The sequence below is a fragment of the Phyllobates terribilis genome, unplaced genomic scaffold (genome assembly GCF_046119375.1).
Source record: "Phyllobates terribilis strain yellow unplaced genomic scaffold, ASM4611937v1 Scaffold_10__3_contigs__length_209671492, whole genome shotgun sequence".
NCBI lineage: Eukaryota > Metazoa > Chordata > Amphibia > Anura > Dendrobatidae > Phyllobates > Phyllobates terribilis.
The window spans coordinates 74429479-74445754 of record NW_027362770.1 but is presented as its reverse complement, the minus strand read 5'-3'; the positions used below and the strand labels follow the sequence as shown (position 1 = coordinate 74445754).

The 16276-nt window shown below is 42.2% G+C and overlaps 1 protein-coding gene across 3 annotated transcripts in view; it reads right to left on the bottom strand.

Moving 5' to 3' along the window:
- JADE2 (jade family PHD finger 2) overlaps window positions 1-16276 on the bottom strand; it is a 338504-nt gene that overhangs the window by 263646 nt on the left and 58582 nt on the right. For all 3 annotated transcript variants that reach the window (XM_073649598.1, XM_073649599.1, XM_073649601.1), the window contains exons 2-3: window positions 9610-9667; window positions 8196-8281 (exon numbers count right to left, since the gene is read on the bottom strand). In XM_073649598.1, the coding sequence (XP_073505699.1) occupies window positions 8196-8281; window positions 9610-9667 (144 nt within the window). The remainder of the gene's footprint in view (window positions 1-8195; window positions 8282-9609; window positions 9668-16276) is intronic.

Sequence of the window (16276 nt, the reverse complement as noted above, 5' to 3'; positions counted from 1 at the left end):
CTCCGCATGGAAGTTTCATTAACAAACTACATGTGAGCGGTCACAGACCCGAAGTGCCAAAACGCTTTACAATCATGTCCTCACATTGATCAAGTCAATCCAGTTCTGCGTAATTAAGTGATAATCTTGTAGAGGTCATCAGATGGATCAATGTGTCAATGCATGAAATACGGATGCACTCTGTACAAGCATAGAGACTTTCCCTCTAATCGTTACATATAAGACGGGTATAGCTATCTGCGCCAACATGTCAGTCATTGTACCGTTCCGTAAAACTATTCTGTTAACCACAAAAAATGGAAAAATTTCTATTCATTCAAGTGGCACTAAATCTGTCACAGCTAAACGTCAATGTTTTGTTGGCAGACGTCTAAGAAAAATCCAAAGACAGTGAAACAAGCCCATCAATCAAATGGTTACACTGCTTTACACAGTAATAATAACAGTCAAATGATTAAATCATCTATATTCGCCTGATTAAATGGCTGGCGTTCGGAGTTTATCAGACGGATCAATGAGCTAATTAAAGTACTAAGTAAGTGGCAGGGGGCGATCCATCAATACGTTACATGCTTGTCTATTCCTACCCAGGTCTCACTAACTGTTTTGGAAGTACTGAATGGAATTGTAGAGAGACTGGACCAGTAAATATGGATCAGTTATTTTGAACATAGACAAATGTGGGAATGACATTTGAGGTAAAGCGACTTGCTCGGCTCTCACAGAGGCAGACGTAGGAAACACGTCTCGGGTTAACTTCCTGCAGGTTTATTGATATATGGCATAAACCAGAGCAGGGTTCCACAAAATAAACACGGCCTCTCTGGGATAACGAAAAACAAAAAAAAAGATAAAGTATAGTACAGTCCATAGGCGAGCGGGGTTTCGCCCGCTTTGGGTAGCACATCATCACCACAAAGACCATCTGTGGAGCTCTCTGGCTTTCTCATACACAGTCTGGAGACTTCCTTCTCCAGACCACAAGAGAGAAAAAAAAACAGTGACTGAGCATTTAAGGTCCCCAGCCACACCCTTGAGGTGGAGATATGGTGAATGACCTCACACTCTTCACAATGTCCTTCACAAAAAACACTCCCTTTTAAAATGGTGGTTTAACCCCCCAACACATAACATGCTGGAGAAAACTTGTAGGTTTAGTTCACTAAAGCTAATATCCGCAGTGAAACATATCTCTCCTCGCATACATCACCAGTCACTCTGTCACACCTTATAAATTCTTGGAATAATACCATGGTAAAAAAAAATTGTAAAAAAAAAAATAAAAAATAGGATTATGTATCCAAGTAGTCAAGACACATTCTGGGGTATAAAATAGCCAAGATAACAAGAACAACGGCAAAATTACAGGGTATAAACCTATAGAGGGGGATAGGCCAAATATCTTATGTGTATGGGGGCCCCTCCAATTCTACTGACATCCTGAAATGCCCATATACAGTGCAGACCAAAAGCTTGGACACACCATCTCATTTAAAGATTTTTCTGCATTTTCATGACTATGAAAATTGTACATTCACACTGAAGGCATCAAAACTATGAATTAACACATGTGGAATTATATACTTAACAAAAAAGTGTGAAACAACTGAAAATATGGCTGCTTTGCACATTCTTGGCATTCTCTTGATGAGCTTCAAGAGGTAGTCACTGGAAATGGTCTTCCAACAATCTTGAAGGAGTTCCCAGAGATGCTTAGCACTTGTTGGCCCTTTTGCCTTCACTCTGCAGTTCAGCTCACCCCAAACCATCTCGATTGGGTTCAGGTCTGATGACTGTGGAGGCCAGGTCATTTGGCGTAGCACCCCATCACTCTCCTTCTTGGTCAAATAGCCTTTACACAGTCTGGATGTGTGTTTGGGGTCATTGTCCTGTTGAAAAATAAATGATGGTCTAACTAAACGCAAACCGGATGGAATAGAACGACGTTGCAAGATGCTGTGGTAGCAATGCTGGTTCAGTATGCCTTCAATTTTGGATAAATCCGCAACAGTGTCACCAGCAAAGCACCCCCACACCATCACACCTCTTCCTCCATGCTTCACGGTGGGAACCAGGCATGTAGAGTCCATCCGTTCACCTTTTCTGTGTCGCACAAAGACACGTGGTTGGAACCAAAGATCTAAAATTTGGACTCATCAACCAAAGCACAGATTTCCACTGGTCTAATGTCCATTCCTTGTGTTCTTTAGCCAAAACAAGTCTCTTCTGCTTGTCGCCTGTCCTTAGCAGTGGTTTCCTAGCAGCTATTTTACCATGAAGGACTGCAGCACAAAGTCTCCTCTTAACAGTTGTTGAAGAGATGTGTCTGCTGCTAGAACTCTGTGTGGCATTGACCTGGTCTCTAACCTGAGCTGCTGTTAACCTGCGATTTCTGAGGCTGGTGACTCGGATAAACTTATCCTCAGAAGCAGAGGTGACTCTTGGTCTTCCTTTACTGTGGCGGTCCTCATGTGAGCCAGTTTCTTTGTAGCGCTTGATGGTTTTTGCAACTGCACTTGGGGACACTTTCAAAGTTTTCCCAATTTTTCGCACTGACTGACCTTCATTTCTTAAAGTAATGATGGCCACTCGTTTTTCTTTACTTAGCTGCTGTTTTCTTGCCATAATACAAATTCTAACAGTCTATTCAGTAGGACTATCAGCTGTGTATCCACCAGACTTCTGCACAACACAACTGATGGTCCCAACCCCATTTATAGGGCAAGAAATCCCACTTCTTAAACCTGACAGGGCACACCTGTGAAGTGAAAACCATTTCCGGTGACTACCTCTTGAAGCTTATCAAGAGAATGCCAAGAGTGTGCAAAGCAGTCATCAAAGCAAAAGGTGGCTACTTTGAAGAACCTAGAATATAAGACATATTTTCAGTTGTTTCACACTTTTTTGTTAAGTATATAATTCCACATGTGTTAATTCATAGTTTTGATGCCTTCAGTGTGAATGTACAATTTTCAGAAAAATCTTTAAATGAGAAGGTGTGTCCAAACTTTTGGTCTGTACTGTACATTAAATGGCAATAGGTGGCAATTGTTGAACAAACTCTGATAGAAGTATCATTCACCAGACAATCGTTTATCAGCACAGCTTTCCATCTGGGAAAGTTTGGAAAAGATCTTTTGTGGACTAATAAGCAGATAAAAATTTTAAACACAGATGACTTCTTTTCAGATGCTGGCAGTCGACATTGGTCAGGTAAAATGATCGCTTAATGTTAAATTTAACACAAAAGACGTTGAAACTGTCCATTTTACGTAAAGAAGTTGTCCACTACTATGCACTACTCTAGATAATGCCCCCAATGTATTTAAAAGGTGGAAATAAGATTACTTGTAATTACCTTGGGCTGGCCGCTCACAGGCATCACGAGACCCCCGGCTGCAGCCGGCTCTTGCTTCCACTGATGTCACGTCAAGTGAGGCGTGACGGGCACCCCGCAGTGGATGCTGGGCTGTGGGCAGGGTTACCCCACACGTCACAGCCCAGCATCCACCGCGCACTTTCCCTCTCCTGCATTCATTGGGAAAGCGAGCCACGGATACTGGGTGTGACGTGCGGTGAAACCCCACCTACAGCCCATCACTCACCAGGGAGCGCAGCACTGAGTCACACCCGGCTGCAGCCGGAACATGACGTGACATCAGCGAGTGTCAGAGGCGGCTGCAGCCGGGGGTCACGTGATGCCTGTGATAGCTCACAGGCAAGAAGAACAAGGTACTTAAAAATAATCTTATTTCCACCATTTACATACATTGGGGGTATGCTCTATAGTAGTGGACAACCCCTTTAACTTTAACCCCTTTACGACCTTGAACTTATGAGTAATTTACCTTACAAAATTGTTTTGATAAGATCTCTTTAAACTAATTTATTTGGCAACATTAAAGCCGCCATCCAAATTAGACTAATGTCAGCTGAACCCGCTGATATTGTCGGATTCGGCAGACACTCTAAAATGTATGGGGGCCCGAGACAACTGATTGTCGTGGAAGTGTCTGTTAGCTTATGGTTTTCTTCTCTCTGAGATAAGCTGCCACTAGCCATGTCTGGGGGCAGCTCTCATACAGAACACAGGAGGGTCGGCCGAATGAGGGCTCCGATGCACCGGAGAGCCAGCCAAGATGGCTGCTGGCTGAATATCGGTTGAAGAATCATGTATGGGGGGTAAGTCATTAATGATCCAATCAGGATTTTCAGAAATCTAAGAAATCTACTTCTAGATATATAGTATAGAAATAACCTGTATATGATGTAACACCTTTATACATTATACAATACTGTGTTGCTCTACTTATAAGCGAGTACTCCTATTACTGAAGCAGAATGAATCTCTGATAAGCCAGAAGTGAAGGCTTACATGTATACACAGAGTGTTAGAAATATGTCACAAATGCAACCTTCAGTATAAAAAGTTTGACTAGGACTAAAACAACACTCCTGTGATTTCTCTACCGCTGGAGTGGTGCTACCAATCTAAGTTCCTTGTCCCTGGTCTTATACTTTCCAGCTGCCGTCTTCAGCTGTTGGCGGTGTCGCCCTTGTCGGTCTGAGGCAGCTTGTGATTGCAGATCGCTCCAGTGTTTGCTGGAGCAATCAGGAAGTCAATGTAAATCTATGAGACAGAACAAGACCGTCATATCCTTACATTGAGAGCTTGTGATCGGTACCTCTGGCCAACCAGAAGTTGCGTTCCCAAGATGGCAGTGTGGGGCTGGATTGATGCCAGGAAGATCTGAAGATGGTGGCTGGTAAGTATAAGACAAGGCTCAGGAAACTTATATGAGTAGCACCACTGCAGAGCTAAAATAAAAGAAAATGCTGGAGTGGTGCTGTAAAGTAACTATTTTCCTGGAATATGTGGACCTCTTCTCTGTAGACCGTATCTGGTAGAGCAGCTCATTCAATTGGAAAAGTAAGTATTTAGCCAGAGAAGCCAACCACTACATCCAAATATAACTGACCGAACTTAGTGGCAAATTCATAACAAATTCACCAAATAATACTACTTCTATTAAAGAAGTTTTCCAGTACTTCTTAAGATTGCCCCAATGTTTTAACCCTGTGATTATAAGACTTTTTGTAATTACTTTTGGTAGTCTTTGTTGCCTGGGAGCAGCGCTATCCTTGGCTGCTCACAGGCATCACGTGACCCCCGGCTGATGTTACGTCAAGTGAGGCATGACACCAGTGACACGGTCCCCACGGTGGCTGCTGGGTTGTGGGTGGGGTTATCCCGCACATCACACCCAGCATCCACCACGTGCTTTCCCAATGAATGAGGAGAGGCAGAGTGCGCGATGGATGCCGGGTGTGACACGTGGGGTAACCCTGCCCACAGCCCATCACTCACCGGGGAACACAGCACTGAGTCACGCCCGGCTGCAGCCAGAACTTGACGTGACATCAGCGAGTGTCAGAGCCGGCTGCAGCCGGGGTCACGTGATGCCTGTGAGTGGCCAGTGATAGCGCCACTCACAGGCAATAAAGACTACCAAAGGTAATTACAAAGTCTTATAATCACAGGGTTAATACATTGGTGGAATCGTAAAAAGTAGTGGACAACTCCTTTAATGCTGGCACAAAAAATCATTGTTTGCCGGAGGAAGCAGAAGGGAGGCCTGGAGAAATTAGCTGACGAGAAATTTGACTTTAATATCAAAATGGCAATGCTTGTTTCCCATAAAAGCCCTCAGAACCTTTGGTCTGTACCAAATTAACTTTTAACTATTAAAACAGCATGAAAAGTGGAGTCTGCAATTACCAATCCTAAGTATATTACTGACAGTAACATACTTGGATATATTCAAAAATAACCACTCAAGAGGAAAACTACAAAGCCTAACATGCTCCTATATATCACATTAAATGTAAAATGACACAGTGCAAAACCCGACATTTAACTTAAAAAGCATTACTCCAAGCAGCCTGCATAACCTGACTGTACTCCTCCTACACGAGGCACAAAATCCGGCCTGCGGGCTCAGCTCAGGACGGCTGATGATGACACTTCACTGGAAACTAACAAGTAGACCCATGATTGTCAGTGATTACTGAGCAGGAGACGGCTACAAATACCAGCAGCGCTGCAGGGATCAGAGGGCCGAGAGCCCCAACATGACCCAGACTGAAAGCCTGTACGGACTGGGCTAATGACCGTAATGATCCCCTCATTACTGATCAGTCGGGCAATGATTAGCCAGTATCAATGCAGACACGTTACACAATGAAAGCTGTGGTAGGTGAGCTGCTACATAAAGAGTAACCTCTATATTCAGTTTTTGTTGCATGGATCAATAATATGCTTGGAAATAAGATATTTTGCAATTATCTCTTATTAGAGAAATCCGCTAGGACTGGTCTTCCATTCTCAATTCACGGGTATAATGCGTCTTCTGTGAATACAGACTTTCCTCTGTTCTATTGAGGAGTGTAACTGTCATTTCAGGAGAACGGGAGGAAGAATGTCTCTCTGCCCTTGGCTCCTCCTCTCCTGTCCATAGAATTTTAAAAGCACCAACTGTCAGCTCCTATCTTAGTAATGGGAAAATCAGTCTTTACTAAATACAGATTTTCTCCATGAACTGAAAGTGAAAGATCAATCCAGGAGGAGAAAGAAGCAGATTTCTCTAATAAGATATATTGCAGAGTTTCATATTTTCATGTGTGCTATTGAAATAAGAATTAAAATGACGGGTATTATTTTAGATATTACTTTTTGAATATTCTTTTGAGTTCCCTTTTTTCGGTGCATTATTGGGGTATCCAGCTCCTGCTTTTTGGCTGCATCTCATTTACTTTGGATATTTCCCACAAATTGTCATTACTATTGGAAATATGAATCCACCTTATTACTATTTTGTTGTACATTACTATTGGGCTCAACCATCAGTCCATTTTTTGTGTCTGTACAATTATTATGAATTTGTATGTTTTTTGTCTTTTTTATTATTATATCCATGAATTCCTTTAGATTTTATTGTAAGCTTACATTTTTTCCCGCACATCTTTGTGATTTAACTTTTTTTTTTTTTTTTATCTGTGAAGCTGACAATTCATACTCGATAGCTACTGATCAGATGCTCTAACAGATATCGCTGTAAACTCATACACTGACTGCTCGGCTGACCGCTCATGTGTTGTCAATGGGGAGAGCAAAGAAAGCCACTGCCAGATGACTATGGCGGTGGCTAATCTCCCAGGGAACAGAATGGTCCGGCCTTTAAAGCGGTTGTCCACTACTATTTAAAATATACCAAAGCGTTTTTATGATGAAAAGCAACTTCTTTATAATTACCTCCCTCTGCCTTTTCAGAGGGGGGTCACGTGCTGCCTGTGATCGGCCAGCGATAGCACCGCCCACAGAAAGCCCATCTATTGAGGCGTGACTCAGCGCTGGGGTCCCCGCGGTGGCTGCTGGGTTGTGGGTGGGGTTACCCCACCGCGTCACACCCACCTTTCCCAATGCATGGGGAGAGGGAGCGCGCGCGGTGGATGCTGGGTATGATGCGCGGGGATAACCCTGCAAGCAACCCAGCAGCCACCGTGGAAAGTGGAAAATAGAGACCCCCGGCTGCAGCCAGGACTTGCCGTGACGTCAGCAGATGTCAGAGCCGGCTGCAGCCGGGGGTCACATGATACCTGTGAGCGGCCAGTGATAGCGCCGATCACAGGCAGAAAAGGCAGAGGGAGTTAATTACAAAAAAGCAGATTTTCATCATAAAAACGCTTTGGCATATTTTAAATAGTAGTGGACAACCCCTTTAAATTCAAACAGCTCGCGCCTATCTGCCCCACAATCTGGAGAGTCCCCATACACATTAGATGGTGTGCTGATCCCTGAAAAATTGGCAGGTTTATCTTTCATGTTTATGGGGGGCTTAAATGTAAGCAAGGCTCAAAGATGTTTGCATAAGCTAGAGACCCCACAGATATGAGGATAGTCCTGATGGAAATGTTGGTAGCTTCTGAAGATGTAACCTATAAAGGGAACTTTTATACATCATATGGTAAAAAACTGTTAACTCAACCAATATAAATGCCCATATCCAACCTATATTCTTCTTCTTCTTAAAAAAAAGGACCCAGATGTAAACCTGCTAAACATATGCTAAAATCCACTTTTGGCCTAGCTGCACACAGTAGAAAACTTGCTCCTTAGAAAGAATTAGTAAACGCACCTCTGATGGTTTCTTCTCCTTCTGCCTGGTCCAGGTGCTTTTTGTGGTTGGCGTTTTGGAACATCTTGACCAGGATGTTGTGTGACCTACAGAGAAAACAAGCAATACATATACAGAAGGAAAGTCCAAGGATGTAGCTATACACTGTGTGCAGAATTATTAGGTAAGTTGTATTTTAGTTGATTATTTTTATTATTGATCAACATCTATGTTCTCAATCAACCCAAAAGACTCATAAATATCCAAGCTTAATATTTTTGGAAGTTGGAGTGGGCTTTTTTTCGATTTGGCTATCTTAGGAGGATATCTGTTTGTGCAGGTAACTATTACTGTGCAGAATTATTAGGCAACTTAATAAAAAACAAATATAATCCCATCTCACTTGTTTATTTTCACCAGGTGAACCAATATCAGTGCACAAACTTTAGAAATAAACATTTCTGACACGCAAAAACAAAAACCCCCAAAAATTGTGATGAATATAGCCACCTTTCTTTACGATGACACTCAACAGCCTTCCATCCATAGATTCTGTCAGTTGCTTGATCTGTTTTCGATCAACATTGCGTGCAGCAGCCACCACAGCCTCCCAGACACTGTTCCGAGAGGTGTACTGTTTTCCCTCCCTGTAGATCTCACATTTTATGATGGACCACAGGTTCTCTATGGGGTTCAGATCAGGTGAACAAGGGGGCCATGTCATTATTTCATAAGTCCATAAAACCTTTGAAAAATCAGTGTTAAGATATTTCTTGTCCCATTCTTGACGTTTTATCTTATGTTTCTTATTCAAAGGTGGTCGATTTTCAGCCTTCCTTACCTTGGCCATGTCCCTGAGTATCGCACACCTTGTGCTTTTTGATACTCCAGTAATGTTGCAGCTCTGAAATATGGTAAAACTGGTGGCGAATGGCATCTTGGCAGCTTCACGCTTGATTTTCCTCAATTCATGGACAGTTATTTTGCGCCTTTTTTGGCCAACACGCTTCTTGCGACCCTGTTGGCTATTTGCCATGAAACGCTTGATTGTTCGGTGATCACGCTTCGAAAGTTTGGAAATTTCAAGACAGCTGCATCCCTCTGCAAGACATCTCACAATTTTGGACTTTTCAGAGCCCGTCAAATCTCTCTTCTGACCCATTTTGCCAAAGGAAAGGAAGTTGCCTAATAATTAAGCACACCTTATATAGGGTGTTGATGTCATTAGTCAACACCTCTCCTCATTACAGAGATGCACATCACCAGATTTACTTAATTGGTAGTTGGCTCTCAAGCCTATGCAGCTTGGAGTAGGACAACATGTATAAAAAGTATCATGTGATCAAAATACTCATTTGCCTAATAATTCTGCACGCGGTGTATATCTATCGTCTGTGCTATTCATTGCACACTAGCCATCACATTTATGTCTTACTATCAGTGGTGTCAGAGTCATCGCTGCTTAACGAGAAATCCCGCTTCTTCTCTTCCATCTATAAAACAAAAGGAAAATATTTCCTTAGTTGGAATATAATGTAATACTAAACGAATGTGCAAAATACAGTTATCTGACGGAGGGATCAGGGGTAGATTTGTCATTAAGCACAATGAAATGGTTTTGCAGGAAGTGGTGGTGTAGGAGCTGGGCTGACAGAGGTCATATATCCAAAGATTCTCATTGTAACTTTAAGGCTGGGTGCCCACGATGTGGATTTAATGCGTTTCAGCGACGCCATTTCCGTCGCGAAAACGCATTAAAAATGCTTGTTTAAGTTGTCTGCCATGTTTCCCAATGGTAATCAGCATGTGCTCTGCACATGCTGCGGAAATTTCCGATGCGGATTACCATTGGGGAAAAATCCGCAGCGCAATTATTTCTTGTGCGTAATTGCGGTGAAATCGCCGCCATTGACTTGCATTGAACCGCATAACATCGGCATGCATACATGTACGCATGCGGATGTTATGCGGTTCAATGCCCGTATGGTACCCGGGTCTGGAGAAGAGGAGACTCTCCTCCAGATCCGGGTACCATTAGTTAAAAAAAGAATTAAAAAGTCAAAAATGAAAAAAAAACATTAAACTTACCTCTCCGGCGGCCCTCGGTCTCCTCTCCGGTAGCTTCCTCTGTCATTGGCGTCCGGCGGTGTTCTGAAAGGACCTGCGGTGACGTCATTTCGTCTTGTGATGGTCACGTGACCACGGACTGAGGACAGAGCACGCCACCGGAGAAGGAGGCAGGGGGCCACCGGAGAGGTAAGTATAACGTTGTTTTTTATTTTTTACGTTTTAATTCTTTTTTTTTTTTTACTATTCATGCTGCATTTAAAGCAGCATAAGTTGGTCACACACTATAAATCCATGGCAGTTAACCATGCTGTTAACCAGTTAAATGCCGCTGTCAAACCCTGACAGCTGCATTTAACAGTGCCACGCCGGAAGTGCGGCATTAGCCCCGCCCATCGGTGACCCCCTCACATGATCGTGGGTCACAGATGTGTGGGCATGACAACCCGGGGTCTGCAGCAGACCCCTGTGGTTGTCCTGTCTCGCTTGCTTTGAGCACCACCCAGTGGTCATAGCAAGTGAGCACTTCTACTACATAGAGGCGATCTGCTCATCGCCTCTATGTAGCAGAGGCGATCGGACAGCTGCTGCTTCTAGTCTCCTATTGCGTTCCAATGCAAGTCAATGGCGGCGAAAACGCAGCACTTCCGCAAAATAATTGGTAGTGCTGCGTTTTTTTCCGCAATGATAATCCGCAGCGGAAATTTCTGCAGCATGTGCACAGCACATGCGGATTATCATTGGGGAACATGGCAGACCTTCTACTATGCGTTTTTTAAGCGTTTCTGCGGCTGCGGAAACGCTTAAAAAACGCATCGTGGGCACACAGCCTAAATCTGTAGAAACCCTTGGCCATAGTGATCAGAGACCCTCATCATTCCTCATCTCTTAGTTATGAGGAGGAAGGCTAAATGGCTGATCTCTTGAATATACAGCAGAATGCTTAATAAATATTTTAGCTTTAGGATCCAAGAATAAGCGGCTGTTGAGGGAGGAAAAACACGGCTTTTTTCCTTATTTTCTGTTTAGTGTTCCTTTAATAGAAAACAAGTTTGATTTTTTTTGTTGTTTTTTTAAATTGTTCTAAATTATGCAAACAAAGTAACCCTGCGAAAACCAACAAGAAATACAAGGCAAATTCAAGAATCTTCGGAGGTCCATTTTTCACAATTATACTCCATTTCTGCCTTAACAGGAGGTTCCAGCTTCAGCAAAGAAAAATGAGCAAGAGTAGAAAAGACGATAAAAGTAGTTTTTGTCACTTAAACGCCATTCTAGTGCTGCCACTGCTCAGGTGCTGCCAGCTGTTCTCTGGCTACAGCAATGACACGCTGACTACACACGACTGCCTCAGCCAATTATTGCAGCAGTCGCATGTGCATATGGCGTCTGTTAAAGTCAGATTTTTCTAAATAATATATTATCTGATACAGCAAATGCTGGGGAAAAAAAAGAATTGTGATTTTATCTTGCCACACCTGAAAAATGGAATAAAAAGCGATCAAAGTCATGTGTACACTGGAATTGCACTAATAAAAAAAACACCACTGACTAGCAAAACCAAGCTCTCATACAGCTCTATTGACAAGAGATATTTAAAAAAAAAAAAATGGTGACGCAAAGCAATTTCTTTTTCAAAGTTCAAATTTAAAAAAAAGGCAGTAAAATATAAAAAAATATAGTAAATAAATTTAGCATCGTAATCGTACAAAATAGAAAAAACTGTTGTGGAATTGCAGATTTTTTTCCCTAAACTTGTTCTGCAAAGAAAAAAAAAAAAAGTTTTCGTATGGGTTTGTCAAAATAAAAAAAGTTATTGTTTTCGGAAGAAAGGGAGGAAAAAAACAGAAGTGCAAAATTAAAATCTGGCCCAGTCAAGGAGCTAAAGAATCAGTTACTTTATTCTTTTATTACCCGATCGGCTGCACACACACACATACACATATATATACACACACACACCATAGTATACTAGTATAACCTGACCAGTTCACACTAGGAGGTGCTGGTCAGGTTATACTAGTCTATATATAGATAGATAGATAGATAGATAGATAGATAGATAGATAGATAGATATACAGTACAGAAAAAAAGATTGGACACCTTCTGATTTAAATATTTTCCTGTATTTTCATGACTATGAAAATTGTACATTCACACTGAAGGCATCAAAACTATGAATTAACACATGTGGAATTATATACTTAACAAAAAAGTGTGAAACCACTGAAAATATGTCTTATATTCTAGGTTCTTCAAAGTAGTCACCTTTTGCTTTGATAACTGCTTTGCACGGTCTTGGCATTATCTTGATGAGCTTCAAGAGGTAGTCACCGGAAATGGTTTTCACTTCACAGGTGTGCCCTGTCAGGTTTAAGAAGTGGGATTTCTTGCCTTATAAATGGGGTTGGGACCATCAGTTGTGTTGTGCAGAAGTCAGGTGGATACACAGCTGATAGTGCAGCTAAGTAAAGAAAAGCGAGGTGCCATCATTACTTTAAGAAATGAAGGTCAGTCAGTCTGAAAAATTGGGCAAACTTTGAAAGTGTCCCCGAGTGCAGTTGCAAAAACCATCAAGCGCTACAAAGAAACTGGCTCACATGAGGACCGCCCCAGGAAAGGAAGACCAAGAGTCACCTCTGCTTCTGAGGATAAGTTTATCCGAGTCACCAGCCTCAGAAATCGCAGGTTAATAGCAGCTCAGATTAGAGACCAGGTCAATGCCACACAGAGTTCTAGCAGCAGACACATCTCTTCAACAACTGTTAAGAGGAGACTTTGTGCAGCAGGCCTTCATGGTAAAATAGCTGCTAGGAAACCACTGCTAAGGACAGGCAACAAGCAGAAGAGACTTGTTTGGGCTAAAGAACACAAGGAATGGACATTAGATCAGTGGAAATCTGTGCTTTGGTCTGATGAGTCCAAATTTGAGATCTTTGGTTCCAACCACCGTGTCTTTGTGCGACGCAGAAAAGGTGAACGGATGGACTCTACATGCCAGGTTCCCACTGTGAAGCATGGAGGAGGAGGTGTGATGGTGTGGGGGTGCTTTGCTGGTGACACTGTTGGGGATTTATTCAAAATTGAAGTCATACTGAACCAGCATGGCTACCACAGCATCTTGCAGCGGCATGCTATTCCATCCGGTTTGCATTTAGTTGGACCATCATTTATTTTTCAACAGGACAATGACCCCAAACACACCTCCAGGCTGTGTAAGGGCTATTTGAGCAAGAAGGAGAGTGATGGGGTGCTAAGCAAGATGACCTGGCCTCCACAGTCACCAGACCTGAACCCAATCGAGATGGTTTGGGGTGAGCTGAACCGCAGAGTAAAGGCAAAAGGGCCAACAAGTGCTAAGTATCTCTGGGAACTCCTTCAAGATTGTTGGAAGACCATTTCCGGTGACTACCTCTTGAAGCTCATCAAGAGAATGCCAAGAGTGTGCAAAGCAGTCATCAAAGCAAAAAGGTGGCTTTGAAGAGTCTAGAATATAAGACATATTTTCAGTTGTTTCACACTTTTTTGTTAAGTATATAATTCCACATGTGTTAATTCATAGTTTTGATGCTTTCAGTGTGAATGTATAATTTTCATAGTCATGAAAATACAGAAAAATCTTTAAATGAGAAGGTGTGTCCAAACTTTTGGTCTGTACTGTGTATATTTATTTTTTTTTTGCATAAAAGAACAAACTGACCAATTTTCATCAGTGCAATGGATCAGATTTTCATCCATTTTTGTTCCGTTTTTCTGCTTTTACCAGTAAGGTCTTTGTTTTTCTCATATGCAAAAAACAAAACTCCAAGCTTCTCCATAAACTGGACAGCACTTGGATGCAAACAGATGGAATCTAGTGCCATCGGTTTTTCATGGACTCACTGGCTTGGCATTGGCGAGTTTGATACGTTAAAAAGAAAATGGATATGTGTCCATTATTTTTCTCCATGAGCATGCCCATAGACTATAATGGCTACATGTACAGGTATAGAAAATGTGCATGAAACATTGGTCTGAATGAGGCCTAATAGATACTTAAAGGGGTGTTCTCAAGTTTGAAAGTAATTTTCTATTCAGAGGATAGGAGATAATTTACAGATCGCTGGGGGTCCAACCGCCATGGTCCCTGCCAATAATGAGGACTGGGGCTAAATAGAGCAGAGGTCGATCATGCGTACTGCCTTTCCATTCATTCTAATACGAGTGCAGAAGATCAGCCAAGTGCTGCTCTCAACAATCTCCGGCACTCCCATAAAGAATGAATGGTGCTGTAGAGCAAATGATCCACCTCTGCTCAGTTCAGCCGGCTCTCTGGTTGATCCCCCAGGTTCAGAAAGTGATCCCCTTTCCCCTGGATAGGGGATAACGTTTAATATTGAGAATATTCCTTTAAGGGAGTCATCCTTTGAAACGCTCATTATACCTACAGTCCAAAAAGAAGCTGTTAAGACCTGCTTAAAGTAGTCTAGTATACAGAAAATATACTTTTCCTGTGTTTCTTCATGTATAATGAATATAATATTTCATGGTGGGTGGGACAACCCCTTTAACTGCACGCGGTGACATCATCTTCCAGTCATACAGGCAAGGACACAAACAGCTGAGAGTGCCGCGTGCCTGAAGCTTATTTAATAGCACGTCTTGGCTGTCAGCTATGCAATAGTGGAACATAAATGACAACCTGTTAACAATGTATTGACGTTTCTCTTAAACTCTGGCTGAAGGGGAAAATGAATATGAATGAAACAAGGAGATTTATCGGATATTCCTACAGAGACTTAGAAGCAAAAACAATTAAGATGTTTTCCATGGAGAAAAAAAATGTGCTAAACATAGAAGAAATATGAACAGTGACAGGCCCATGGCATGAAAAAAGCATCGCTCACTCATGTAAATACAATCAGAAGATGAGGAAACAAAAGGGAATCAAATTTTGGAGTTTTACAATAAACGGAAAGAACAAACAGCCAACTAATGTAAACTATACGTTCCAGAAGCGTCTCGCCAAGACTGATGTGCTGCCGGCTTAGGCTCTAGGCCAGCGTTTATTGTCTTTGGCTTTCTCCAGTGGTTGATGTCTTTTTTAGTAATGGTGACGGCAGAACACAGAGGCTGTAGAAGAAAACATGCCAACTTAAAAGCGGTGGTCCACTACTGGAGAAACCCTTTGTGAAGAATATGGGGGGATTTAATGGCAGAGTACAATCCTCCATCAGCATGTGTAGCTGTAACAGGACACCTGGCTCAGCAGGTGGTCCAGACTCCTCAGCTTTAAAGTGAAAACTCACTTCCCCACCAGCTTAGCTAGTGTCCACAGGGGGGTCATCCTGTGTAACTGCTTCATCCAGTCAGATAGGATTTCATAAGGAGATTTAAGGAGAATATGAGTGTATTGTGCGTCCTAGACACATACCAGTTACATTTTCGAGATCTCAAAACCCTAACCATGGCATACAAAGCCATTCACAACCTGTCTCCTCCATATATCTTTGACCTAGTCTTCCGGTACATACCTGCACGCAACCTCCGATCCTCACAAGATCTCCTGCTCTACTCCCCTCTTATCTTCTCCTCCCACAATCGCATACAAGATTTCTCCCATGCATCCCCCTCAGTAAGCTAACTTTCCCCTGTCCCCTCCTTCTAAATGTTATTCAGAATCTGCACCCTACTAGCCATCTGTCTCCACACCCTCCATGCACACCATAACTGCACTCGATGCTTGAGTATTGCACTTAAACATACTGGCTGATGACTGGATCATGCAACTTTATATGAAAATCCCTATTTATTATAATTGCCAGATCTGAAATAACAAGCACTTTTCACCTATAGTGTCTCCCCATTTCCTTGTAGAATGTAAGCTCGCGAGCAGGGACCTCACTCCTAATGTAACTGTTTAAAATGTCTTAAATTGTATTGAATTTATTGTCTGTACATGTCCTCACTTAATTGCAAAGTGCTGTGGAATATGTTGGCGCTATATAAATAAAAATTATTATTAAAATTATTATTGAGTATATAGCATTTTCTC